At 51.2% G+C, this 27166-nt stretch overlaps 2 protein-coding genes across 5 annotated transcripts in view; one reads left to right on the top strand and one right to left on the bottom strand.

Annotated features, from left to right (window-relative positions):
- The window catches only part of LOC105699254, a 30092-nt gene extending 23294 nt beyond the window's left edge, over nt 1-6798 (top strand). Inside the window, exons 3-5 of the mRNA XM_012424114.1 lie at nt 3743-3877; nt 4089-4695; nt 4926-6798. Of these exons, the coding sequence (XP_012279537.1) occupies nt 3743-3877; nt 4089-4695; nt 4926-5452 (1269 nt within the window). The 3' untranslated portion in view covers nt 5453-6798. The remainder of the gene's footprint in view (nt 1-3742; nt 3878-4088; nt 4696-4925) is intronic.
- Nucleotides 6799-7577: 779 nt separating this feature from the next.
- LOC105699097 (thyrotroph embryonic factor) overlaps nt 7578-27166 on the bottom strand; it is a 34779-nt gene continuing 15190 nt past the window's right edge. The window contains exons 2-6 of one of the 4 annotated variants that reach the window (XM_012423823.2): nt 14744-14889; nt 13175-13412; nt 12557-12705; nt 12038-12175; nt 7578-11470 (exon numbers count right to left, since the gene is read on the bottom strand). In XM_012423823.2, coding sequence (XP_012279246.1) covers nt 11384-11470; nt 12038-12175; nt 12557-12705; nt 13175-13412; nt 14744-14889 — 758 coding nt within the window. In that variant the 3' untranslated portion in view covers nt 7578-11383. The remainder of the gene's footprint in view (nt 11471-12037; nt 12176-12556; nt 12706-13174; nt 13413-14743; nt 14890-27166) is intronic. The other 3 variants (XM_012423824.2, XM_012423825.2, XM_012423826.2) reach the window with 3 other exon arrangements.

Genomic DNA, 27166 nt, shown 5'->3' with positions numbered 1-27166 from the left:
GTTTTGCCGAACTCCCGCTCGTTCAAGGTGGAGGGATCCCAAGGAGAAAGAGAACCGCCCGACTAGAGACGTCTCGACAACAGGAAGTCGGGGCTCTTTTACGGGTCGGCGAGAGACTTTGGGCAAGAGGAGGAACGAGGAGGAGAAAAGAAAAAAAAAAAAAATACCAGTAAACTCCATTTTGAGCCGGTCACGGTTTCCTGGCTAGGGTTCGCGTGCAGAAGGTAGAAACGAAGGGATCGGACGAGGTTGTACAATGCCGAGGAAGTCGCCGGTTACAGGGGAATCCGTTGTGCCGTGTACAGGTGCGCTTCACACGTGCATCGGGGTGATTCACAGGGACTAGGCCCTTGCGAACGACTTCCCCCGTCGTTGCTGACCCAGGACGAACTTCCTTCTTTTTTTTTTTTTTTTTTTTAAGGTTAGGTTTCGAGTCCGTTTAAGTGCGAGCGCTTTCCTGGATTCAGTTTTCGCGTTACGCCCGAGGGCCGAGAGGTGTCGCCACCGGTAGTTGGGAGATGTATCGCGTATCCGATCTGTCGTGCGAACACGGCTTAATGCCCTTGGAAAAGGAGGACTTAATTAAAGCCGGCGCTCTCTTTTTTTTCTTCCTCTCTTTCCTCTTGGGCTGAGTTATTGCCGCCGCGACGCGCCCACGTGGCCGATCCCGACCGATCTTGGAAGCGGCTAGGGTTACTGGCGTCGCCTCGTGTCATAATCGATAAGAGAGCCCTCTCGGACGGGTGTGTAATGGATTGCAGTTTCGCGGCAGATTAATTGCCTACTTCGCGGTCTACGGTGGTTAGGGATTTTTTTCACGCCGCCGGAGAGCAAGAAAACCACCAGGGACCGCGGCCCGCGATTGGCCAATGCGACGGGTTGCGAGACCAACTCGGGAGATCCTAGGGACTTTCGTGGTGGCGCTACGGTTACGGTCTCTCGAATCTCCCACCGCTCTTTAAAACACATTTTATATTCCCTTTGCCTTGTTTTATCCGGCCATTAGTTATTTCACTCCCTAAAACGGGTCGCAACTCTAAGTACGGCGAATTTACGGTGATGGATGACGGATATACGATGTATACACGGGCGCGCCACCTCGCATCGAATTTTCCTGATTTCTTGAGTTAATGTAGGAATTTCGGGGTGCAGTTTGGTGGGATAGCTAGGGTGCGGTGGCACGGAAGTCGCCATGGTGCTCGATTCGTTCCCGAGTGGTTTAATCGAGAGCTGAGGGCGTTAGTTCCTCGGTTCGCCGTCGCGGCCGGTGATCGGCAGGGCTCGGTGGGAGCCTCCGGGCCAGAGTTACGGTTCGCCGGTTTTTGCCGAGCGGACATTCCTGCAAGAGAGAAATCAACCTGCGCCGACTTTAGATCAGGGGAACCCGGGGGATGACCCTTCCTAGGGCCCGGGAACGGTACGGGCCCCGAAGGTGGCCGTAAAACGTTAGTAACTGGCTAGTAACTTCAGCTCTGCCGCTAATTTCGCCGTGATTTCTTAAAGGGCACTCCGTTACGGCCGATTTATGCGGCCATCTTCCGGCCCGGAGCCTGTCGGAAGGCCGGTGAGCATCCAATTAGGTAGCGGGTTCCCCTAAGGAAGCAACTAGGGTCCTTTCACCCCAGAGGAGCGGAATAATCCCCTAGGTGCTCTCCGATGAGCGGTAAACTCCTGGATCGATCGGTGCACCCGGGAGAGACCGTTCACTCCGTGAGTGGCCCTTCCACTCTTCGCTTCGGTTAAGATCAAGGGGCGGTGGAGTCACGCGCCAAGTGCATGCACTTAGCCTCTAGGAAGTCGACCATTTCCCTCGAAATTGGGCCCCGCTCGTTACCGGGGAATATATTCCCCGGCGGTTTCACCAGAACCGCGCCGTGGGTCAAGGTGAAGCCGCGGTAGTCCCGCGCCAAGTACACCCACGTAATATCTGGGAGGTCCGTTACCGGGACGAAATTATCCTCCGCCAAATTATCCTTTGCCTAGCGGGGTAATACGTAAAACACGCTTTCCTGGCTCGACCTCGACTCGCGACGCGGTCGCGCCGCGCGGTAGAGTCCCGCGCCAAGTACCCATGTCGGACCTCATGTGTATGAAATCGAGAAGGACCTCTTCGGGGTGCAACTTCGGACCCTACCGAGAACCTTGTCGGCTGGAATAAAGCCACGCTGAATAATTCAGTCAGTGACCGTATCGCGTGACGTCATCGTAGTATTCAACCAGTGGACGGTTCAGGCCGAGTGGCCATGCGGAACTCCATCCGCTCGGAGCGGCGACGACGTAGGGGATTTCTACGGAAAGCTGAAAATTTCAATCCCACTTGTTGCACCGCCGACGAAGAAACCTGGGGAACGGCCGTTCGCGATTTCGACGAATCGCCGTCGGATTTTCTACTTCCCACCGATCTAACCTACAAAACATTGCGACAAATTCCCCGCTTACCCCTTTTCCACGGTCTACATTTATTCCGGGGAATTTCTTTCATTTTTTTTTCCCCGTTCCTTCGTGCCATTTTCTTCCGTCGCGATTGTAGAGGTCGAGAGACATCGACGTTTGCGAAATGGACACGTCTCGGGACTTTCGCGAGGAAGTCGGGGCTCGTCCTTGGACCGGATATCCTCTTTTTTTCACGGCAGTCCTGCCTGAGATATCCTCCTCGGGCCGCCGGATATCTCGCAATCGGCCCTTCCATCTTGTTCTCGCCATTGTATGGAGATTCCTGAACGAAATCCCCTCCTTGGGTGCGTCCTCGGTTTCCTCTTTTTCCCCACCAAAAAGACCCAACTGGTTCTTCCTTCCCTCTCACCAGAAACGACGAGATCGATCCTTTGCTCCTTCCTAGGGAAATTGGTGCCGCCGGAAACTCCGATTTTCGTCCTTATAGCTACCCAAGTGGATCGACGAGACCACCTTGAAGAGGTCCCCGAAGTGGTCCTTGCCCGCCGATTATCGCGATTCGGTTCCGGATCTCGAAACTGGTTAAAGCTCTATCGAGCACCTCTTCGGGGTCCAGAGACCCTGGACAAGAGAAAGGACCCGGCCTCGCCGATGGAATTCCTTCCCGGGGCCCGACCTTCGACGAAACCTTCATAAAGGGTAGATAACTCTTAATCACCAAGATCGGTAATATGTCCCGGGTTTTTAATCGAAAGTCGTATCCGTGGATTTTTCTTGGGCGGATTAAAGGAGAGGCTGGCGGGGAACCGGCTCCTCCAATCCCGATTTTCCTTCCTCCAGGGTCGCCTCCTTCCTCGTCGGAGTCCTCTCCTGGTTGCGTGATCGAGATACGATCTAGAGACCGCTACGGATGAGGTGTCGAGATATATATCCCATCCCCGAGACGCGGTGCCGAGGAGTGATAGAAAACCCGTGGAAGGACCCAGGTCCTGGAAAAGGTGTCCTGGTTTTCCGGACCCTCTGTTTCTCCACCTCTACCCCTGGAGTCGTTCCAGTTCTTGAGTTCAGGCCCTTGGCTCGAAGTTTCGCAATTAATTCGTACGCTTCTTCGGAGACGATGGATCGTAAATTGATCTAGGAGGATCGAACAGGATATCGAGTCTCCTCAATGGCGAGGCACGTGTCGCCATTGAGGGGGATCCTTTGGGGAGCGATGATAGCAGGATCGAGGTTACGGTTTCCTCCTACGCGTTCCAGAGTAGTCTTCTTTCACGGTCGGTGGCCTGCCGTGGAAATCCGAGATGCATCCTCTTATCCTCGTTTTAACGACTCGGTGTTCTCGTTGCAGCAATGCCAGACCCTGACGGAGGAGAACCGAAGGCTGCAGAACGCCCTGTCGACGAGCCAGGCGTCCCACGTACAAGTCATCGACAATGTCTGTCTGCAGACGCAGGTGGACACGCTCCAGTGGCAGCTCAAACAGGTAAGGATCGAATCCTAAGTTTCCTAAAAAAGGGAGAAAAAAAAAAGACAGCACGGTCTCCAGGATGCACTTCAGGATAGTCATCAAGACGTCGTTCAGCGCGAGAATCGGAGTTTCCTCCTTTAATTTTACATTAACAAATCGTTAGATATTAAATTGGTAATCTGGATCAAGGGAGTCGTCGCGCTGATGGTTGTCGATTTTCTTTTAGACCGAAGCGAATCGCCAGATGTACCGGTCGTTGATGGAGCAGGTGGTGCGTTTCCTGGACCGGACGAGGAAGAGTCTGGACATCCTCCACGAGAAGACCAACCCGAAGGACAAGCTTCGAGTTCCTCGCAGCCGCAGCGTCCACGCGGTCCATTGCGAAGAGGCTCACCACAGGTCAGGGAACCCCAACGTTTCCGGGGTTCCCCCGAGTTCCACGTCCAGGTTCACCAGGGCGAAGTCGGTCACTCAGATCTCGCCGAGCGGCAGCGGCTTCAGGGAGTTCACCTGGTCGGTCCTGCGCAGGAACGACCCCGTGAATTGTACGTCGCCGCGCAACAATAAGCCTACTCGGCAGGACCTGAACAAGACCCACGAAGGGGTCATCTACAGGCACCCCAAGCAGGTGGAGATGGACCCTGACGACATTCCCCCGGAGAAGCTGTCGCAGGAGGCTTTCAGGCTGATGAGGACCGTCCAGTCTCTCCTGGCCATGAGGGAGCCGGATCTCGCCAGGGTGTCCATGGCGGAGAACAACACTTGCCACGTGGACAGGGACGCGTCCTTGCAGCCCAACTTTGCCAACTCCACGGCCATGCAGGACTCCTTCGGTGGGTGTCCACGTAAAAAAATTAAAAGAATATAGACATTCGCAGTCCTGGGCCAAACGTATTGCCTTGCTGCTAATAGCGGGGATAGTCTGCAGAGCTTGTGTTAAGAAGTTAATCCAATTGTCTTTTTGTCATTGTTGTCGATTAGTCCCAGGGTTCGCGGATGCCGAGGCAGGTGGGGATTTTCTTCTGACCCGACTGAGAATGATTTTTTTTTTTTCTGCTCGCAGGCGGCGAGTTGGAGAGGTCCGGGTACGTGAAGGGGAACGACGACAGAGGTAATCCATTGTTGCCGGGGACTCGCAGATCCTTGGACGCCACGTCCCTGAATTCGGGGAGCAGTAAGACCACGGAAACCACCACTACCACCGAGGAGGACGACGCGGCCGTTCCCGGGATCCTGGGCCCCATTGAGAGGGAGTTCATGGGGACTCCCACGTCCACTCCCATCAGAAAGAAGAGGCAAGAAAAGGAGGTCGTCCGGATGAGGTCCAAGCCCGCTACCAGCGTCAGCAGTGCCGAGGACGAGAGTGGGTTCTCGTCCATGAGCTCTTTCCAGGAAGTCGGACTTCCTGGGGGGATCTCGCCCATTAAGGGCTGCCACACGGAAGTCGGCCTCCCGGAGATCCCTCTGGATAAAGTTCGGCACAGAAGGTGGACGTCGACCCCCTCGGAAATTCAGACGCTTTTCAAGAGGCACAGCACCAGCTTCGTCGGCAACCAACCCACCACGGAATCTTTCAGTGTTTGGGTCTAATTATTTTTTAAAGTCGAGGCTAACTACTCGTATACGGGACCATTTAGGTCCAGGGGTTCCCACGTTATCTCCGGGTGAATCCCAATTTTTATGAGGCACGGTACGAGTCTAATGGGGGGCCGTTATTAAATCTCTTAGTTTTCGGACCTAGCATGTGAAAGGAGCAATTAGATCTTGCGGGTTTGGATACAAAAAAAAAAAAATCTCGCAAAGAATGGGAAAAGTCCGGACCTGGATAAAAGATCCTTTAACTCCCACGCCAGCCTGCAATGGAGTCTATTTCTTTTTAAGAGTAATTGTAGACTATGGAAACGTTTCACGTGGTGTCTTTACTTCTTGGGTCGATTAAAGAAGGAAGCCTTGATCGTGCACGTCATTTTTTTTTTTTTTTCTTTTGCCTTCTTTCGTGAATACTTCGTTACTATTGTACATAGCTTGTATACCGTCGTTTTGTACCAACTAATTTGCGATACATTTGTAATTTTTTCCATTACTCTAAGCTCGTGGCTGATATACTGAGCCGATCGCGCGATTTAGATGGTAGAATTGACTGTAAGTTATTCGTCGAGGAGGGCGGAATTTCTTCTTTTTTTCTTTCTCTCCTTTTCACTGTACTTCATTCGTAGTAATCATTTTTCCCCCTTTCTAGCGTACTCGTCCTTCTCTACGAAACTGCGTTTTTTTAAAACGGCCTCGACCATTGACTCCGTCGACTTTGGAGACTTTTCAAGTAGCTTGTCTTTCCTCGACTCGGCTAATTTAGTTGTATACAATTTCAGGGTCTAAGTAAAAGAGAAACAACAAAAAGAAAATAACCGAAAATCATGCAAAGGCTCTTGCAGAAGTAGAATCAGATTCTACTTCTAGAAAGACCCTTTCCGACGTGCATGTGGGCCTCGTACAACTAAACGTATAATTATTCAGATTTTAATCTTATTAATTATTTAGTTATAATTATTTCAGATCGAAATCTGACTAATTATAGGCCTGAATATATGCTATCGATAAATCGCCGAGTCGATTGAGCATCCCTCGTTATTAGAGCGCTAAATTACGATCCGATTCACTTAAGTACCTAGACATTAAACCGAAGATAACCAAGTTTGCGGATGAGAGGATATTTCCGGGGGAGAGTATTATCAATGACGAAATTCACCTCGCGGTATTGTAATTATTACCGTGTTACGTTTTACTGCATCGTTAATTGTAGTTTCGTACTTCTTTCCTCGTGTTTAAGGTTGTCTTTATTACGATTATGAACGATAAGAAATGGATCGCCAAGTCCGCGAACTCGAAGAAGTAACGTTTACTACTGTAATTGTATAATAAAATCGAGTATGTAGAAATCAGGATTGTTGATTTTATCTGACATTGACGTTAATTTAACGCACTTAGTTCCTTCTCACAAAATTTCCCTCTGCTGAAGCTTGCGCAGCGGTGAGAAATTGCCGACTCTATCATAATTTGGTAAGACGTCAACAACGCGTTAGTTTTATCGACTGCACATAGATGGCGCCACCGATCTCTTCTTAAGACGACCAGGAGTTTTTTTTCTCTTTCTTGCTGTATGAACTGTTTACATTGCAACTCGGTCGGTAAAAAGCAAAAGGCGGCTAACGCTGCATTCAGTACCAACTCTTTCTGGTGTCGAGCCTGGTAGTTACCTAAGTCATGTTGAGCGCTGCTCGTTATTTCGCAGTAATACTAAGAGATGGCGCCACTATAAGAAAACCGGCGCAGATGCCTTCGTGCTTAGTATCAATGCCATTTATTTCTCAAAATCGATGTCCATTGTATTCGTCTCTTAAATCAGCGTTCATAATTGTTCGGTCACTAACCTTAGTCGCATGAATTTCAAGTACAATATGTACGAAAACGTACATACATTAAGGTCCGTAAGTTACAGGTATAAAAGGTGTCTAAACGCGTGGGCAATAATCCTCGGCTAGAAGCTTACCTTTAACGAAAGTGAACAAAGTTAGAAAGATGGCAGAAAGAAAGAAAGAATCAGGATGACCGTTAGAGGGCGGTTCCGAATAATTCCCCCGGGAGCGAGAAGAGCTGCGCCTTCGGGAAACTCGAACCCCGAAGAGGCAAGGAAACGCAACAAAGCACAACAACGAAGTTCAATTAAAACAATAACAAATACATATATCTCTCGAAATGTGATACAGTAGGTTTCCCACCTTGGTGGGCTCATTCGTGTTTCACATTACATAATTCTCATTAATGTTCGTTAATGGATCGGATGATTTTTTCGCGACGGTATCTCTCTTAACGTCCGCGGCTTGCGCCTCTCTTTCTTGCGATCCGAGCGCCTCTCGTGGCTCCCTCCGTAACTACCACCTCTGCAAGAGTAACTCGCTCGATTCTCGGGTAAACGGTTAGTAAAAAAGGTCTTTTCCGCGAGGCCATGCCGCTCCGTCTCACCGGGTCGGGACGAAACGATGCCTAATCTTAAAAGTTGCCCGCAAAATGCGCAGCCACGGATGCAAAAAGTCGGTCGTCATCTCGTGGCCGGTCGAGGTGTCGAGAGAACGGGACCGCTCCCGAAGACGAGAGCGTCCTCGCGCTCGACTCGGTCTCGAAAAAGAAGAGGCGCGCGGGTCCACGTAATAATTCTCTATCGAACAAAATAAACATCTAAAAACTTAAAGGGAGAAGGCTAACGTCGCGGCAGCCGCCCCATTTAGTCGAACACGATTGCCGCCATTTTGTCGTAGGCGGTGATCTCTCGCGATCCAATCGGGAGGCGCCGTCGACTACCTCTAAGGCGCATCCGCAAAGACGTCGCGTCGACGCTTTCCGCGCACCCGAGTGCCTCTCGCGGTTAACGTGAGAACTAGACTAAAAGTACGTCTCTACCTTAATAGTAAAACAACTAGAATCACTGTGTAACCATCACCACGTGGATACGCTACGATATTAACCTCTCTCGGGAGAACTAGGACCTAGGTGTCGTGCGCAGAAAACGTCGTTTACCGACGTTCTCTCCTCCTGGTTCATCCTCAAACGTCTTCTCCTCGTTAAATTTCTCGGCTCTGGTTAGAATTCAATTTTCTTCTCTCTCGGACTCATTGCCGCCATTCTCTCGGTCGCAAGTACACGCGCACACATATATACCCTTTTAGCTCGCCTCTCCGCCTACATCGGCTCGCCTAATAGCGACGAAAGCAAAGCTGCTGTGCTAAAGATCCTTTCCTCGCTAATCGGATGCTTCAATCTTTGTTCTGCTTTGATTACGGTCGAAACGGGTTTCCGAGGTGGGCCGCGCCACTCCGTCATGGCGGACCTCCTTCGAGAGCCACGGAGCGTGCGCGCGTTTCCGTCACTTTTCTCGCCTTCTTACCGAGAAATGCTCATTGAACGGTGGTAAGAGTAAAGCTGCCACCGCGTACGAGCGTCCCTCGCAAATCCGGCGTCTTAATTTTCATTCGGCTTCGAGTAATGAACAAATTAAATCTCCAGGTGGAGCGCGCAACTCTTTAAGGGTGATCTCAAGGCATAGAGCATGCAGGGTCGAGACGCGTGCACGCTGTACCGTGGTACTGCCCTTCGAAGTTAAGTCGCGTGGAGCTTTCCCGCCGAATTTAACCCCACTAATCGGCCCGAAGTTTGCCGCCAGTTGAGCGTGTTCGAACGTGGGATTTAAAAGCGGATCGATGAACATCGCGGACGCAAATCAGGCCGAAAGGTGATCGGGGTCGTTCACGACCATCGAACTAGTCTTTCCCATCGAATTTCGCAATCTAAAATGAATTCGAAGTCGTTCTCTGCAAAGTGGAACTCGCGGTTTCCGGGGGTCACACTTCCGAGGGTAGAGTCAGCCGATCGGAAAGCGGAGTAGCGATTAAGGCGGCTGATCGGCCGACTCTAACGACGAAGTTCCCCGGAAACAATGGTCCAGGGAGAATTTGAAAAGGTGACTTTTGATTCGCCGTATCAAGAGGCACGCGCTGACAAAAGGGACTCCGGCGAATTGTAATCGACATGCGTACATGCTCCGCAATTCGCTCCGCAATTCCTGCGTCGCCAAGCCGACGAGTTGGCTCGTGATTTTCTCCCCTTTTTCTCTCTTTTATCCTACTATGTACAAATTGAGAACCGCGATCCCACGAATTTTCCGCGTTTAGGAGGTGCGTGACGTGAGACTACGCGCCCGTTAAAAGGCACCGAAATTAAGCTCCCGAAATTCACAGTAAACTCTTGCACCGCCAGAGGGTGCTGGTAACTCGTTCGCGGAACGCCCGCCGAGGCGTTCCATGTGTTAGCTTCCCCCGGGAAGTCCAAGATGGCGTCGAGCCTGCGGGCGGGAAGTTTAAACCCCAGAGTAGCGTCCAAAATACGAGGGGTCGTCGCGGGGCTCTAAACTGGAAACTTATTCGAATCTCGCGTCGAGCCGTCGCAATTTGAACGCAACACCAACGATCGATCGCCGCGAGAGATCGATCGACACGCGACAGATTAATCGAGAAAACCATAGAAAAGAGAAACGTCAAAGGCAACACGTAGTACCGCATAACGTAAACCCCAGTCCACGTGTAAGCGTTCCAGTTTCTCAAAACATTTAAAACATGATTCCTCGATTACGCGAAAAGAAGAAAAATGGCTCATCGCGTATCTACCCGATTCCTCGATATTTTGAGAATTAGAAACAATCTATGATTAAAGGAAAATCCGAATGACAGTGAATTGCGTAGAAACGCGTACTGGAACGCTGACTGGAGGATACGCGGCGACATTCGGGGGCGCATTTGATTAACGAGACCATTTTGGACGGCCACGATGGACGGCCATTTTGGTGAACCCTGAAGAAGACCTTCCACGTTCCTCCCGTCTACGGAGGAGGCCGATCGCGTCGCAACCGCGCGAACGAGCTCGCGACTCGCCGAAAGAAAGGAGGGTTACGATCTAGGGGAGGGCAGAAACTAGGAGAGAAGAGAAAACAGGAAAAACTCCCTAGTGTTACGATCGAAAACGTCGCCTAGGTTAGTTAGTCGCGTTGCGGTGCGGGGCTTAACTTATTAGCAGCGATTGGCTTATGCGCGCGCGCGCTCGCGCGTGTGTCGTGTCTTTGTATGCGTGTATCAGGTGTCTCTATGTGTATGAATGTCCGTACGAGCCCACCGAGACGTCTCACAGACCAGCCGCGATCCCTCGATCCCAAAAAAGGATCCCCAACACCCGCGACTCCTAATTGCACATCTCGTATAACTTCGGAAAATTCCATCTCCGGGAGTTCTCTCTACTCTGCAGGGCATTTCAAAACCAAGCGCTCCTACGGCACCGCGAGGAATCCCAAGGATTCCAATGAGACCTCGCGGAATCCACATCCGGGGACCGGTGAACCCGCAAGGATGCGTCCCACGAGTTAGCCGACGTCTGACGTCCGTACGCAAACACCGTCTCCGTCGGGCAGATCCCCGGGCCAAGATCTCGAACTCTGGCGCCAGGAAGCTCTCCAAAGGATCCATTGACTTCCGGTGAAAGCGAAATATCCGGGCCAGGATCTCTGGCGCGCAAGAAATCCTTTAGGTACGCGCGGTATGTGAGACGCCGAAAGGGCGCACGGGGGTGGCTGTCGCTTCTTTAAACATAGACGCAGGTATCTTTCTCTCTCTTTCTCTCCCTTTCTCTCTAGTACTATTCGTACTATATGATATCGATATTATATATAATCTAACTATACATATAACTATGTACAAGTCGAGGCTGAACCGGGATGGGACGTGGGTGGCGGGATCAGCGATGGAGGCGAGGAGCGGAAGTTCTTCGGTGGACGTCGAAGTCCCGAGTCCCGGCTCCCTTCCGCTCTCTCGGGTGGACCCTCGAGGAAGGTCCTGCTCTTCTCCCGCGGTGTTTCTTCCTTTGGAACTCTGGACTCGACGGCTTTTCTAAGTGGAGAAGAGGCCAGTCGACCTAGGCCTTCGGTTAGACGTCCGTGTACTTGCTCAGCTTGTCGCGCAGCAGCATGTTCTCGTTCTTTAACCGGTCCAACTCCTGTCGCAGGCCCATGTTCTGCAACATTATTTCGGAAGAGACATTACTGATCGTCCTTGTCGAACACGGCTGGAAAAATCAAGAATAGAACCGATCCTGCATTCCACCCTAACCAGACACGAGTTACGAAATGGTAGTTCTATATATACATCGAAACGTCAAAATATCCATAATTGTTCCAAACTACTCGATTTACCTCGACTCGCATGAACTTTCGAAAGGTAATTATAAAAACCCTAAGGAAGACTGCGATGCTAGTGGAGTTTCATTTTTCATAAAAAAAGGGAACTTCATTTTTAGCCATTTTTAGACATGATAAATAATTATCATAACAGGTAACAATGGAGATCGGAGATCAAGGCATGAAGTAAAGGGCTTGCACAGTGAAAATGTAACGTTTGATGTTTCATGTGCACTTGGATGCAGCAAGGAAGACGTAACGGCGGTTTTACGGCGCGTGTGCGACGCATCTTGAATCGCGACTTTTAGCCGCGATATTTCCGTTTTGGTCGGCGCTCCTCCTCCGTTATGTACCAATAAATTAGATAATATCATGTAACACTATACACGGCTCGGGCCTCTCACCTCTTTCTCGAGAAAACCGGCCCTGAGAGCTATCTGGTTCTCCTTCATGCGACGTGCGTCCCGCGACCTCTTGGCCGCCATGTTGTTCTTCCTGCGACGCGCCCAGTATTTGTCATCCTTCAAGTCATCCGGAACGAACTAGAGCACCAAACGGAACGGAAATGATGGAGGGTCCGACGAGGAAAACTCCTCGTTAGCGTGGCCGATAAATATATCGCGCGATACCGGCGACCTCGGATACTCTTCTCGAGTTCGCCGGTACCAAAATGGCGGCCGGAAAGCCGAAACCTCGAAAATGGCGACGCGAAGGCGCATGCCGATAGTCGCGGCTACCCTCGATCGAGTCGGCGAACTGATATTTATTAGAATTAATCCGGTTATCCAAGTAGCATCTGACTTTTTATCGGTGTCGAATTTCTTAACGATCGATTTCGGATTATCGATTCGCCGCCACTTTGGAAGTACAGCCGTGAATAATGTATGAACCAGCGGACGGGAAAGAAAGCGAAACCGGCTAACCTGTTTCCGAGACTTCTTGATCATCGGCTGAGGTTTCAGTTCTTCGTCGGAAAAGGCGCGGGTGCGGGGATCGAAGTCTCGCCCCGATGACGCCATCGAGAGCGCTACAAGAGACAAGCCATATTGTATTCGTGACGAGTCCCCGGAATCTGTTGCGCGCAAGGGGAACCGACAAGGTGCACGTTAGTCACGGAAATCACAGTTTCCCCCTCGAGATGTGCGGCCCCATCCTGAGGGTCCTGAGGGAATTCCCATGGAAATCTTATAAAAATTCCTAAACATAGGGTCAGCAAAATAAAAAAAAAAAAGAAAACGCGTCTCCCCCGACACTTTAATTTTCATATCCGAGAATTGATAACCCACGGATAGGCATAAGAGGGAAATTGCTCGAATGATAATAATGGAGAATGCGTCTAATGGACGATATTCCGAAAATATTCTAATCTCCAGAATTTCCATTTATCGCGGAATCTGGGGAAGAAGTGGTGTCAAGAAAAATTGATAAAAATTCCCAGGACTCCCAGGGTCTCGCAGGATCGGCCATCGGCTCCGAGGGGATGGTGGAGAGTACTCTAGGAGATCATTTCCCTGGGGAGAAGTCGGATTCTCCCGACTTACTGGAGTCTGCCGGCGATGGAGGGTTAAGGGTGTCGGGTGAGCAGCATTCACTCGGCGAGGGCGACCTCTCTCGTTTGGTGACGGGCTCCAGGTGGAGGCCAGCTGGTCCCTGGTGGCTGGCCACCTCGTTGTTGGTCATTTTATGGAGCTGACCACTTTGCATGGTCCCTTGACCGGGGCCCCCCACCCCGTCCACGGGGATGCCGTTCTCGGAAAGGAACTCGTCGAGGTCCACGTACTGGAAGTAAGAGAATCGGAAATGTAGAGCTCTATCCCCCCCTAGAAAGACGTAGAAGTCCATGGACCTTCCCGAAGAAGGGCTGAATTCATCCACCGATCTCACCGTCCTAGGCGCCATCTTGGATTTCAAACTTACCGAATAACCTTCGGAAAAAAGATATGTCAGACGACATCCGCGGTGTCGAGGAGGTCCTACGGGGGATTTTAAGGTTCTAGGGACTTTGTAAAATCCCGTGGGATTTTTTTTCACCGGATTTTAAGGCGCCGGGAAGGGAGGAGATAAATAATTTATGCGGAGATTTCGACGCGTGGGAAGGTGAGTGCCTTTCGTCGACGCGGGGGCGCGACGGCTTTATCTTTCTAGGCGAGATTGTTAGGAAAAAAAAAGAAGAAGAAAAAAAAAAGAAAAAGGAAAAAGAGGCAAGGTCCTTCTCGGCAAGAAGTGTCAATGAAAAGTCCAAGGTCTCACCTGGACGTACCTGGACGTGTAACAGGAAAGGCTGACTTCGTTTAGACTTTCCCACGGAAGTCGAAGGATCCGATCGCGAAGGACTCGAGATATTTCTGTCACAGTTGATTTATAGCCGGAGACAAAGAATGCAGATCGCGATACCGGATAGTAAAGGCGGCACTCGATCGCGTTAACGATCGCAATTCTGGGGCTCGACGCGTAGCGGTAAAGTGGCTTTAAAGAAAGCTATCAAAAAGCCGATTGGCGTCGAGTCGTGTCGGAGAAAGTGAACGAGGCTGGACGGCGATAATCGATCATTCGTCGATTTCCATGCAAAATCGAGCTCCCAAGCCGTGCTCGCCTCGCCTCGACCCAAAGTCGGCGCATTCTCCCAAGCATTAAAAAAGAAAAAAAAAATTACACAGAAATGAAAAATCCCCAGAAAAGGAAAGCGCAAGGCAAACCTCAACAAAAGGAACCAACACACACGTAGTAACGAAACAAACCGTTCATTGTTTCCTAATCGAGAAAATTAACATCACAATTGCCGAAAACTCGGGGATGCAAACGTGCGTAGGTGGCCGATGAAAATCTCGCTGCGGATGTCGGTAAAGGTCTTGTCTTAGGGAGATGCATTATCGACGGAGGGGATCATTCGGAATGGGAATCGATAGGTGGAGAAGCAGTTACAAACGAAAGTCGATCTGGAAACGTTAATCACTGGCCTTACTTCCGAGCTCGTTTAGGCACACGAATGCGATATCTCGATTCTTTCTCATTTCCCAACCGTTTATCTCGCACTCTCTCTCTCTCTCTCCACAATTTGACGTGAACACAGTGATGCTGATTGGCTTACCGTCTCGCGTCTTTGTACATACATGGTTTAATACCTTCAGGTCGGCATCGTAGGGAAGCGTCTTGTCCCAGAGGTTGGGCCCGAGGAAGGCGGCCTGTGCTTCCACGTTCCCCCACAGCTCGCCGTCGGCGTCCTTCTTCTCTTCGGGTCCATCCTTGCCTTGTTTCCCTGGAACCAGAGAGAAAAAAGAAATTATTAGAACGGTCCCTCTAACCGGAAGTGCTTTTTAAAAGCCATCCGGAAAGGCTCCATCCATCGCTTTCCTATTTCAAGGCGCAACCTCTCGAAGACGTCCCGGACGAGTCGGCGACGCCGCGCGTCCTTGCGCCGCGCGAAGAAGAGGAATAAATGCCGGCGGACGGCCGTCGGGGGAAAAAAGTCGACGAGCCACGGGTAGAAGTAGCGACGGGCATAGAAACTGGAGGCAAAAAAAAAGTAGCTGAAGTAGAAAGAGCCGGCGAAACGTCAGCAGCCGCCTCAAGGCGACGAGAGCGAGGCTCTTAATGGCCCCCGCGTTCTCTCTCCCACGAAGAAATAAACATCTACCAAAGAACTATTCCCATGAAAGAAAATAAATAAATAAATTCCCAGTGGTGTTTAAATGCAGGTAATCGCCACGAAATATCCCGTCACTCTAGTTGGGTCATTAAGGGAGTAGGGAAAGACTGTAAGACAAGAGACATAAGAAAGAAACGTCTCGGAGTAGATTTTCCGGAACTCGATGGAAGCGCCTCCTCATTCATGCTCTCTCTCGTTTGCCGCGACGAAGAGGAAGGGAGGGCAAGGTATTTTTTTATTACATTTAATTACCGCGAGAGGATCATCAGTGCGCCGTAAAAAGCCCTCTCCTTCTTAAGGTGGCCTTGAAACGGCCCCCTTGCTCCTCTCGATCGGAGAATGCGCGCCAATCGGTGCAGCTGATCTTCGATCTCGTGGTATCAGGGGGGGGCAGAGAGGGGGGACGATCTTCCATATCGGTGGAGGGGTCGCATCGGTAAATCGATCTCAGAGATCGGCGAGTTCGCCGATTCGCTGCACTCGGCTTGCCACCGGAAAGTGGATAGATGGGAGAGTGGTCGGGTCGACTGTCAAGGTCGGCTAATCCGCGCCTGTCACGCTACCATGGCAGTTATCTTCCGATCGCAGGAAAATTCAAGGCGACCGCTGCGATGACTAACGTTTGTTTCATTTTTATTAGATCTGTTTGCGACGGAGGGAAAGAGACAGAGAGCGCAGTTCGGTGCCGGTTTGGTCTCGCTGGGAGTAGTCAGCTGACTGTCAAGTTGACAGCCAAGATCGGGGTTAGGGGTTCGGATGTTGAAAATCCGCGGTTGCTGACACGTGTATACCGTCAAATCGGACATACGCTGTCAAGACATGCGTTTGATAGCGAAATGGGAGTCCTGTCGGCGAACTGTCAAATTTGACAGGGCCACATCCGGCGTGCCGTCGAAGGGAAAAAGCGAAATGATAGTTACAACTAACTGTTATGTCGGTAGATAGGTACACTGTTTGCGGTTTCGATAAGTGCACGCGTAACGATAAGGATCGATAAGTGCAAGTGGAGCGATCGGTCGGCTGTCAAGCTTGACGGATCCGACTCTATCACGCTGTCAAGGCACCTGATCATTGCCGGTGCTTTAATATTCAGCCGGTTATTGCCAACGATTACTATTCATTTCACTTCCACAAAAGTGCGTTTCTCTGAGGGAAAATAAAGTGCCGCTGGGGTGGGACAGTCGCCGCCATTTTTCCCAGGCGCGGATTCGAAGACCCACGTTTCGGAGTATTTTTTATTTAAATTTTTACACGCCCTCGTGGTCGTGGAGTGTGGACAGGAAGGATAGAAAAGCTCACCCGGTGAGCGAACGAAACGAAGGCCTTCCTTCCGTCCGCCATTGGAGGCGCCTCCGCGTCGGAGGCAGGGCCCCCCATTTTCCATTCTTCTTCCGCCCCCCCGCGGCCCCCCACGGGCCTCCTCGTGCCGCTTCGCAACACGAGATTAGTTCCGCAGAGCCGCGACGGACAGCCTTGAACCAAATTACTGTCGGCCGTTGTTTAGTTGTTTAGCCACCGGCGCACAATTACCGGCCGCCCTGGCGGCCTACCCGCCCGGCCGGCTGAAACGGATCGTCGCGAAACCTCGAAAATAAAGCGGCCAACTATCGACGTTAATGTAGAAATGTCTGAAATTAATCCGCCTAGAAGTTAAGCGGACAAGTTACGGGCAATGGGCGCCCTTTGATGCCTCGAAATCGCCGTAATATTCGAGGGACGCGTTCGGGCCGAAGAAAAACAAGATGGCGGCCCTCGATGGCGGAAGTGGAGTAGGCCCGAGAGGGCGGCATTCGAGGTCGACTCTTCCCTCTTGAATTCCGTTAGCCGGAGAACCAGTTGGTCCCTTTTTCTCTTTCGCTTTCTGCGTCCTCCTTTTGCTCCTGGCTCGTTCTTTCTTTCCCTCCACCCGACAGAACTAATGACGGTCCTCGCGGACGCTTACGCAACCGCAACACGCGAGCGCGTCTTCTTCGCGCGCGGCACGCCACGTCTGCGTCACTGACATTGCCCGAAACCCATTCCTTTAGTCCAATTCATTCTAACGGAAAACCGAGCCGCCCATTTTCCTTACAGATCTTGCAATTAAACATTTTTGCCTCCTTAAGCCTATCACAATCGATTAATCGGCGGCCAGCAGAGCGCGGGATTAAGGTGGTGGAAAAATGTCCGCAATTTTTTGCACTAGATAACTTCATCTACATTACTTGTCCTCCGTGTCGATAGATAATTACGGGGTGTCGGTAATCGATTCGCGATGAATTATTAATTTTAAATGTAACCACTGGTCTTGAATGTTAATGCTCGATAATTTCAGGTTTGGGTTATTGTTTGGCCATGTGTCGGACGTGATTGAAGGAACTGATAACAGTTTAGAGGGTGAGTAATGATGCAATTAGCTTACTTTATGGAATTAGCGCATGGAAATGTCTTAATGTTAACACTTGCGGATAATTATATACACTAACGTGGATAATTGTGACGAATCGATTTACTGGGAGAAAATTCACCTTTCCACCGTTCGCAGCCTTCGGGGCAATATTTCCCTGTATTGCAGTATCACGGAACAGGGAACTTTTTTCCATGAAATATAAACATTGAACTAACGTTAATGTTTTTAATGAGATTTCATCGCCGGAGATGCAACGACACTCGTAACGATTCTTATAACACCCGTGACGTCACGAGGAGGACCGAAGTAGAAAAGGCAGGAGTAGTCAGCCCGGCGGGAATTCCGCGGCGGAACCTCCGGAAGAGGGCCCAGGATTCTCTAGGGACTTTTGCTCTCGCTCCTTTTGTTGGGCCGAGGGAAAAAGGAAGACGAGAAAAGACAGTGCCTCGTGTCTCATCCGCTCGATCTTCAAGGTCCAGTTTCTACATCAAGGCAGCCTCCGAGGACCACCGGTCCAGCAACAAAGATTCGAGATATCTTCCAGACCGGGTCCGCTTCTTTGCCGAGGCTTGTCCGAAATAACCAACGGCCAAGGTCGGACCGGGCCATCTCTAAACAAATGCGATTATTTATCTAATCGAACTCGAGAGCCTTCTCGGCGCTGCAAAAAACCGATTTTCCGCCGCCAATCGGACTGAGAACGAGAATACCGGAAATTATCCCGAGAAACTCCCGAGCCTTGTAACCGCACTTCCTCGAAGGTGCGGAATAACGATACGAGATATATATATTTATTTATTTATTCATAAATATGTATTTTCATAGGCGAGCATGTAGTCTAGAGAAATTCAGAGACGCAATTAGCGCTCCGAGTGGAAAGTTCTGCAAGTGAAAAGCCCTGAAAGAGATGGGAATCGACGCGGAAAACCTCGCGGTTGGAAAAATCCGAGTAATAAATCTCGAATTATTAATTTAATTGCTCTTACGTTAACGCGTATCGGGTGGATCAAATCGAAATTATCCGAAGAGTAAGAGCTTCCTTAACGCTCTGAAAATCGGCCCAACCCTGAAGTGTCGAACCTCCGAACGCGGGTGAACTTTAGAATTTATACGTCAACCGGAAAGGATCGACCTCCATTGTCGCTATCGCGGATGTTGCACAACCGAGGTACCGAGCACACGATACGTAATCGTTATCGATCGAAGCTGGGATCGTCGAACCCGCCGAAAAGGAGATTTCGCCAGAACTTGACCGACTCTCGATCGGCATTTTCACGATAACAAGAAATCCCCCCAACCACCAAGAAAATTGTTAAACAACAATACAATTAAAATCCCCCTCGAATCGTACAATAATAATCTGCGGAATAAATAAAATCCATTTAACGCCGATCTACGACAGAAAATTCGCGAAAAATTCAAGACAACGAATTTCCATCCTACGTCTGAATTTATTAGTCGGACCTTCGGAGATCGAAATACTGTGAAGTATTTTTTTTTCCTTTTTTTTTTCTAACGTACACGGAAACCAATTGTGCATCTCTGCCGGCACTTCCGGTGTCCCGGAAAAACAGGAAGCGCAGAGCGGAGACCTGGTGATGGCGTGTCCAGAGCGTCAAGCCGCGGAACGAACCGACTTATATCCCCGATTACTTTTTCATTATTTCCAATTCACCTTTATCCTCGCTCCGGGTCTCCACGTGGTTGTATAACCGCCGTCAGGCAACGTTGACGATCGAAAGTGAGAGGAGTCGCGAGGAAGGAGCCTTTCCAAAGTAGTCGTGCCCATTAAATTAACCCAAATCCCCCCGGAAGAAATATTCAAGTTCGAGTCTCGACGAATTTCAGGGAATCCAAAATGGCGGCGGGAGCCCAAAGAGCGGCGTCTGCGGTCGATTCAATTCGCGGGGCAACAACGGCTCGCACTCCGGAGGAGGCGGCACAGGACACTGACTTACGGGCGGTAAATCTCGAATTGTTGTCAGTGGGCAAGGATGATTTGTCGTGCGGTGAGCCGCGATCGTTAATACGAAAGAGCGTCCGGCGCGTTTCAGTCAGATTCCATTATCCCGACTTAACGATAACGCCGCGTCGCGCTCTTCGTTAATCACCGACGCGGGGCACGCGAGTCTGTCCGCGCGAGAAGTAGTCCCGAAAAGGGAAGCGTATTTCGGGGCGGTTGCGGATTTCCAAGATGGCGCCCTTCCGGATCCAAGGCGTTCCAGTTGAATTCCATTACTCCGACTTCACGATAACACCTCATCGCGTTGTTCGATAACCACCATTTCTGCGCGGATAAATTCGTACGCGAAATAGTGTCGAAAAGTGTAGCGCATTTCAGGGCGGCTGTGGATTTTCAAGATGGCGCCCTTCCGAATTCAAAGCGTTCCAGTCGAATTCCATTACTCCGACTTAACGATAAGGCCTCATCGCGTTGTTCGATAATCACCGTCTTTACACGGATGAGTTCGCCCGCAAAATAGTGCCGAAAAGAGTAGCGCATTTCGGGGCGACTGCACAATTCCAAGATGGCGGCCGTCCGGGTTAGGCGCGCCTAGGTTAGGTCGATTTGTCTAGTCCGCTCGCGTGTGCACGTGGGCGCGGCGCGGATTCCACCGGAGTGATGCATCGACGAAGCGGTCGCCTAGCGGAGCGTCCCCGAACGCTTTTTCCCCGATTCCGCCATTTTTTTTTTGTCCGCCCCCTCGAGTCGGTCCGCTCGATTTCTCGCGGAAAGGTGGAAACGTTTCCCGCCGGCTATCCTCGCGGGCTGATAATGAGTTACGAGCTCGCATAACGGGCAGAAACGCAGCGAGCCACGAAGTCGTCCTTGGCCGCTCCTCCGGCAGCCTCCAGACCTCCTGGGAATCATTTCCTACTGTCCGTGCTCACGCGCATACGCTCGCGTGAAAACGCTCACATATTCGCCCCCTCGATGTGAGATTGTACGCACACGTGAGAACGAATCCGCTAGTATACCCCCGAGCGTTTCCCCCGGTCCCACCGGCGACACCCTAGAATGCCGTTAATACCCGCACACCGACGTTTAACGCACGCACACCCGCGTACACGTGATCTATAGGCTTCTAGGCATTACCGAGAATTTAACGAATTTTTATTATTACAGTCCCAGCAATGGAAACGTGCAGTTTCCACATTGACCGAAACGTAGGTGGCGTCCGTGTCGCACTAACGTGCATCCGTCCTAACAGGACGGTTCCCAGGTTTTGCGAGAAGATTAATCATTCCGCCTCGTTGGCCTCGCTCATGCAGCCATATTTACGCCGAAAGGGGGAAATACACGTGTTTGAAAATACTGTACTTTATGGAATCCACGCAATGTCCCTAATAATTAAATAAAGGCTTATCAATTGTTACGGATGTATCGTTTTATATCCTCGGTTCACCGGTGACGGGACCTCGGTCGGGAGGTATAACGCGAGTGGATTTCTTAAAATAAATAGTTTGTAAAAAATATGTTGATAAGGATCGATTAGACCGTCGTGGATGCAATTGACGTCACCCTTGTAATACTGGGCTGCTGAGGGCGGAGACTCGAGGCGTCTTATGCCAGTGAAATCGCTGGTGCAAGTACTGGGGTAACGGAGAGTGAAAGAGGTTTCACTTTCGTGGAGGCTCTCTCTCTCTCCCTCTGGTTTCTTCCCAGGCCCTCCTTCCTCTCCTTCCCGGCGACAGGTGCTTTTGAAAGCGCCCGAGAAGTCCCGCTCGAAAACCTCGAGTTATCTCCCGTAATCCCGGATTAAACTCGACAGTTTACGAACTAGTTTCGGACGTAAATATTCCCCGAGAGAAGTTTCACTTTCGCGGGCCCTCTTTCCTCGACCCCCATTTTTCATCTACTTTTCTTCTTACGTGGCCGAGACTGTACTATAATTAAAACATGGCTATCGGTCAAATTTTAAAAGTTACCCTCACCCGCGTTAACTTCTTCTACGCGAAATAATAAATACGCGTAGAATAAGAAATACCGATTCTCGATCGCTGCTTATGGAATTTCCTATTTAAATCACGCAGATTGTCAATTAATCTTGTTTAGAGGTCATTAAAACGAAGAAGGAAGTTTTATCGTGATTTCATGGCAGACTCTCTTATGTGCGACGCTTTCAGTCGCTTTGGTATTGTCGGTCGTGGTTCCCGTGTGTTGTGGATGATAAAAAAAAAAAAAGAAAAAGAATCACGAAACGACGCGATTCGTAATTAATTCCCTGGGAGAGTTTCACTTTCGCGGGGCTTCGTTTCATTCTCGGGCAGTTCCTCTTCCTAGTTCCCTAGGGGAATTTTTTCCGCGACCGAGTTCGAATTAATGGCGGCGTTAATTTTCCTGCAGGGTCCCAGATGACGAGATGACTCTCCTAGGGCCTTTATTTCCGGTTTCTCGAGTGTCAAGAAATTACTCTCAACATCCGCCCAGGAAATCCTGAATCTACCCTTCGAGCGAAAATCGAAAGTGCGAAATTTCACTTTCGAAGCCTTGAAGAAATTGAATTGTGAAAAAAGAAAAAGAAAAAAAATCCGCGATAAATTCTCTAGGGACTTTGCGGCGTGCTTCATAGGGGAAAAATGAAAGCACATGGCTTAGTTGGTAACTAGCCCCCTAGTGACCTACTCCACGAAAGCTCGCCCACAGTTGCGCGCACATCCGGAGGCGGAAACGTGGACGAGCGTTCCTCTCTTACTCTCTCCTCCGTGCCTCTCTTTCACCTCGGCCACGAACTACGTACTTAGGAACTAGAAAGCGAACTCGGCCGGCGAAAGGATCGCCGACTGCCTTTTGCGGCACCCTTCCCGTCGTGTTCCGTTTCGTTTTACGAGGGACACGGTTAGGGAGAGAAATTTCATAATTGAAATTTCTTCAAATCCACATCGAAATCCCTGTTAAAAGTCCCGCCATAAATAATCCCCTCCGACCCTTCGCCTGGATTTTTCATTCACTCGACAATCCTTGGTCGGTTTTCTTCCTCTATATATTTAATATTTTATAATCGGTAATCGCGGAGTCGTTCGGCTTGTCTTTTAAATGGCGATTGCTCGCCTCGAGGCAAAAGTTCGAACGCGAAGTCCTATTTAAGGCCCCAGAAGTGTCGGGTCCGATCGAGAATGGCCCTCTCCCCTTGCCTGCAGACACAATGGCCCGTGTACACCTGACTTGACAGGCGCGAAAAGGCATGCCTTCATGAAATTTTACGTGCCCGCCTGTAAACCTGTCCGCATGCATAATTCATGCCCGCGTCGCCGAGACACTCTTCGCGCCCCTCGTATTTCGTTTACACCGACTCCAGTGGCCGATTCCTCGAAATAATTTCTCTTTTTTAATCGCCCCGAGAAAAATTCCACAACGATCTCTCGTCGCGTGTATATCCAATTCTCGTCGCTTCGCCGAGGAAAATGGAGTATAATAATTTTTTTTTCCCACCTTTTTCTCCCGACGACTTCGTTACGTCTCTGCCGTTTCGTATTAATTGCACCGTAAGTCCACGTCCGGTACTTCCTTCTCGCTTTTAGAACCCCGTCTCCTTCTCCGGGTATGGAAAACCCGGGGAGGTTTTTCTGAAACCCCGTAGTTACGTGGCGGCGAGAAAAAAAAATAAATAAATAAAGAAAAATGGCGGGCAACTCGCATCCGGGTCGAAACGGGAGTGAGATAGATCACGTTGCCCTCGTCGCTTCCTGCTCCGATCAGGTAACGCGTCCGATCTTTTATTCTCCTCTTTTCGAATTTCTTCCCCGCGACTTCCTGCTCCCGACTTTTCTCGCCCGTTCTTGTCCTTCCCTCTGAATCCCGCTCGAGTGGGATTAATATTTTCCTTATTTACCCGCTTTCGAATCGAGAATTCCCTCCCGGGAAACTCGGTTTTCCCGGGACGCTCGCAAGGTGGTGGAAAAATCAAGATGGCGGCGGCTTTCTCACGGCCCAGGTACGAGAGCTGGAAAGACTCCGCCTCGCTTCCTGCTCCGCGTGTGTCGGCGTCATATGGTCAATAATAATTTTCTCAAGAAGTCGGGTGTGCAAGCGACCGAGAGGAGACCAGGAAACGAGAGACCTCGCACCTCTTCCTGACTCTCGACATAGTTCCCCTTTCTCGAGGCGCGCACTTTGAACAGCGCCTCTCCCGGACCGGTTCGGTACTTCCACCTCCCTGGACCGGATGCTACCGATTTCACATCTCGAGGGAAGAGACAAACGGCCCCAATACGAAGAAAATCCCCAAGAAAGCCCCAATTTGAGAAACCCTCGTAAAATTACGTAACGTAAAATTAACCGAACTCGGATGTTTTAAATGAATTTTGTTAGGAAGTGTGCGACGAAAATATGGGTCAGATGGTTTTTTTAGGAAATCTCGGTGACATCTGGGCGCGCTCCGGTGGCAAGGCGCGCAACTAGGAAGACCGCGTTACGGGAAGGGACTCGGCAGTAAATAAGGAAACGGGAGGTGGAACGTCGAGCGGCAGGTGGAGGAAATTACGCGTTAATTGACGGCTCGGAATGCGCCAAAGAAGCCGACCCGATACAGATTATGCTTCCGGAAGCGACGGTTTTCTTCCACCGCGAGAATCTAGGTGACCGCCGAGGAAACGCGCCGCGCCATCTGCGCGGGACGCCGGCGTACCAAACGGCCCCACGAAAGCCGGCCGACACTTTCGCGCGTATCCGACATTCTGCGTTAATAAACCACCGCCCAGTTAATTCCAGAAACGAACAACCACCGTCCCAATACCCGAGCGACATTCCGCGGTGCATGAAAGTGCGCGGACTGGCTATTAAAAAAAAAAAAAGGAAAAAAAAAGAGGAATTAAAAGCCCGGTTAGCGGGACAATGAAAAATTGGACAAGTTTCGCCGGGGGATTTTTCGGGCCGTTTGCAATGCCTCCGGGCGCTTTGTGCATCGCCGTCTGGCGGTTTTGCGTACATCTCGGTGGTCTTTTGTCGGCCGAAAGCCGCGGTGACCTTTAATTGGGAAAAAGTTTCGCCAGATAATGGCGGGGGTTTCTTGCCGGGACAATGCTCGGGCAGCCGTGTCGCGACGGCGTCGGACCCGGACAAGTCGGGGCCTATACCAGTAGTGAAAGCTGTTAAGCCACTTTCCCCTGGGCGAGCGAATAAACGCTCAGCTGGTTTCCGGGCTGCGCGTCCCCCCCACCGATAACGATAAGTCGCGCCGCTACGCGGCGCTGCACCCGCCGGCGCTTTCCCTCTCCCGGCCCCCCTCTATGTACTACCTCATCGATGCCCCGGCGCTCCGATTCCGCTAACGACTACTTGTCGAATCCTCGAGGAACGCCCGCAACTTCCACACCGTGAGAAAATTACCGCAGAATTACTTAACCATGCAAATCGAGAGACGCATCCAGAAATATTTCCCCTATAACGTGCCGTCACCCTAGACGGGGTTAAAGGGAATTTCCCTGGTTAAAGGGAATTCAAAGGTTTATTACGGATAAGTACGGCGTGGATTACGGAGGATGGAATCGATGGAAGTAATTTCGATCGCGGAAGGAAAACACGAGAAGGCGAGCGGTCTTCTAAAGTGCAAGTGGCACGCGGGTCCGACGGTTAACGGGTAAATTACGCGTCTCGAGGTAAATGCCCGGCGAAACCACAAGACCGGCAACTCCGCTTGGGAATAATTAATGGTGTTATGCCACCGGGCGTGGATCCAGTTGCGGATAGCGGTTCGCCGTTGTAAGCGCGCCTTTAGGACTTTCTCCGGGGTTTCCGCGATTCCGCTCCGCCGATAAAGCCCGCCATATCGGATGGCGATCCCAGAACATTTCGAGTGGTCGTATCGAGTTTCTTCCAACTTTCTTGTCGGTTTCTCCCACAAACCGCGTTATCTCGTTCAGGCTACGCGGTCCAAATTCTACCGCGCCCCGCGAGAAAAGCAAGATGGCGGCCGGCCGGGGCGGCGAGCCAATCAGCGGCGTCCGCTCGGCCGGAAGCGGCCAATCAGGGGCCGCGCAATATGGCATCCCTCGACGCGTCAAGGAAAGGCGGTCAAGCGCATTGTGTCGGGTCAGTTTCAACATCGCTTTCGCCGGCGATGTCGCCGCGTTACCCGCGTTACCTAAGAATTACGCGAGCCGAGCGGCGCTCGTAATGCCGATAATTGCGATCGGCACTCTGTACGAGACCGCGACGTAACCCGTTCGGCGGGGACCTAGAGGCCGACAGTCAAGGTCGGCCGATGCCTCCGCCGAAGGTCGTCGCCGCGGAATTAAGGTTATACTTGCGTGCACTCCAAGCGGCCCCGCGATAATGACCGAGGGGGCCGAATTCGCGTATGCGCGCGCCGCTCTAAAAATATACCCATACCGCGGCGCGTTAAACCCATTACGTCCCCCGATGACGCGTGACATTATGCGTACACAATGTATAATGGAGTAACGCGAGGAGAATGAGTCCGCGGAATGGCGGCCTGGAAACGCGTCCACCGAGGGGCTCTCCATGACTAATGACGCCCCGTCTACGTAACGCGGAGTCCGCGACGTCGGACGCCGGACTAGGTCGGCGGCGACGCGAGATGACGCGACGCCGAAGTTGTTGAACCGCGGATCGGGGACCCCCGACTCGACTCGGGTTTTCCCTAGATCCCGCGGGACCCGAAACGCACCGGAATCCAAGGTTTAGTTCACCCCGACCACTCCTCCCGCGTATTAAAGGCGTGGATTTATTAAACCAGCGGTGTAAACGATCGCGTACCGTCTCGTGCGGTGCGGTCGGAAGATGCGCATCGTGCCCTCTGGGGGAAACCAGCGTTTCCACCGGCGGTTTGACAAAACCTACGCCTTTGGTACGTGGATCGTGTCAGTCGAGCCAAAGTCAATGTTCGGCGGATCTAACGGTAATATTCCCTAGGTCTCTAGGGGCCCTTCGCGAAGGCTCGAGATGTTCCGCCGGCCATGGGTCGAGGGGGCGCGCAATTAGGTGGGGCTCGGCTCGGTCGCTAAAGTAAGTCAGTCGGTCGGTCAGTTAGTCAGTCAGTCAGTCAGCTAGGGAGTTTCACATTCCGTGCGGCCGGGAAAAAGAAACTAATTCGCGCGAGCAACGCCCAGGCACCGGGCAAACCGCGGAAGTGAGCGACTCCGGCGCGCGGACCGTGGCTTCCTCGCGCTCTCTCTCTCCCTCTCGTCCGCTCGCCGCGCGCTCGGTCTCTCTCTCCGTCCGGCTCGCTCCTTTCGCCCTGAAATACCCGCGCACGACGGAGAGAGGAAACCCAACGGCGAAAGCAACCTGTAGCATCTTCCCAAGCGCGACTACACACGCGAGTTTCCCATGTCGCCCGTTAACCCGGGAAATTTCATAACTCGGCGCGCGTCTCTTCCCAGGAGAACCTCCGCTGAAAATTTTCCCATCCAATCTAACCTCTCGTTACTCCCGATATTCGGGACGACCTCTCGACCCCTTGGGCGGCAAAATTCAAATTTCCCCTCGCCTAGTTAAAACCGTTGCGAAACCCCCCGGCCGTGGTTTTCCTACCG

This window comes from Orussus abietinus, unplaced genomic scaffold, assembly GCF_000612105.2.
Source record: "Orussus abietinus isolate OABI.00-Male unplaced genomic scaffold, Oabi_2.0 scaffold3, whole genome shotgun sequence".
Taxonomy (NCBI): Eukaryota; Metazoa; Arthropoda; class Insecta; order Hymenoptera; family Orussidae; genus Orussus; species Orussus abietinus.
The sequence above is the reverse complement of the archived record's forward strand: the minus strand, read 5'-3'. Positions and strand labels throughout refer to the sequence as shown.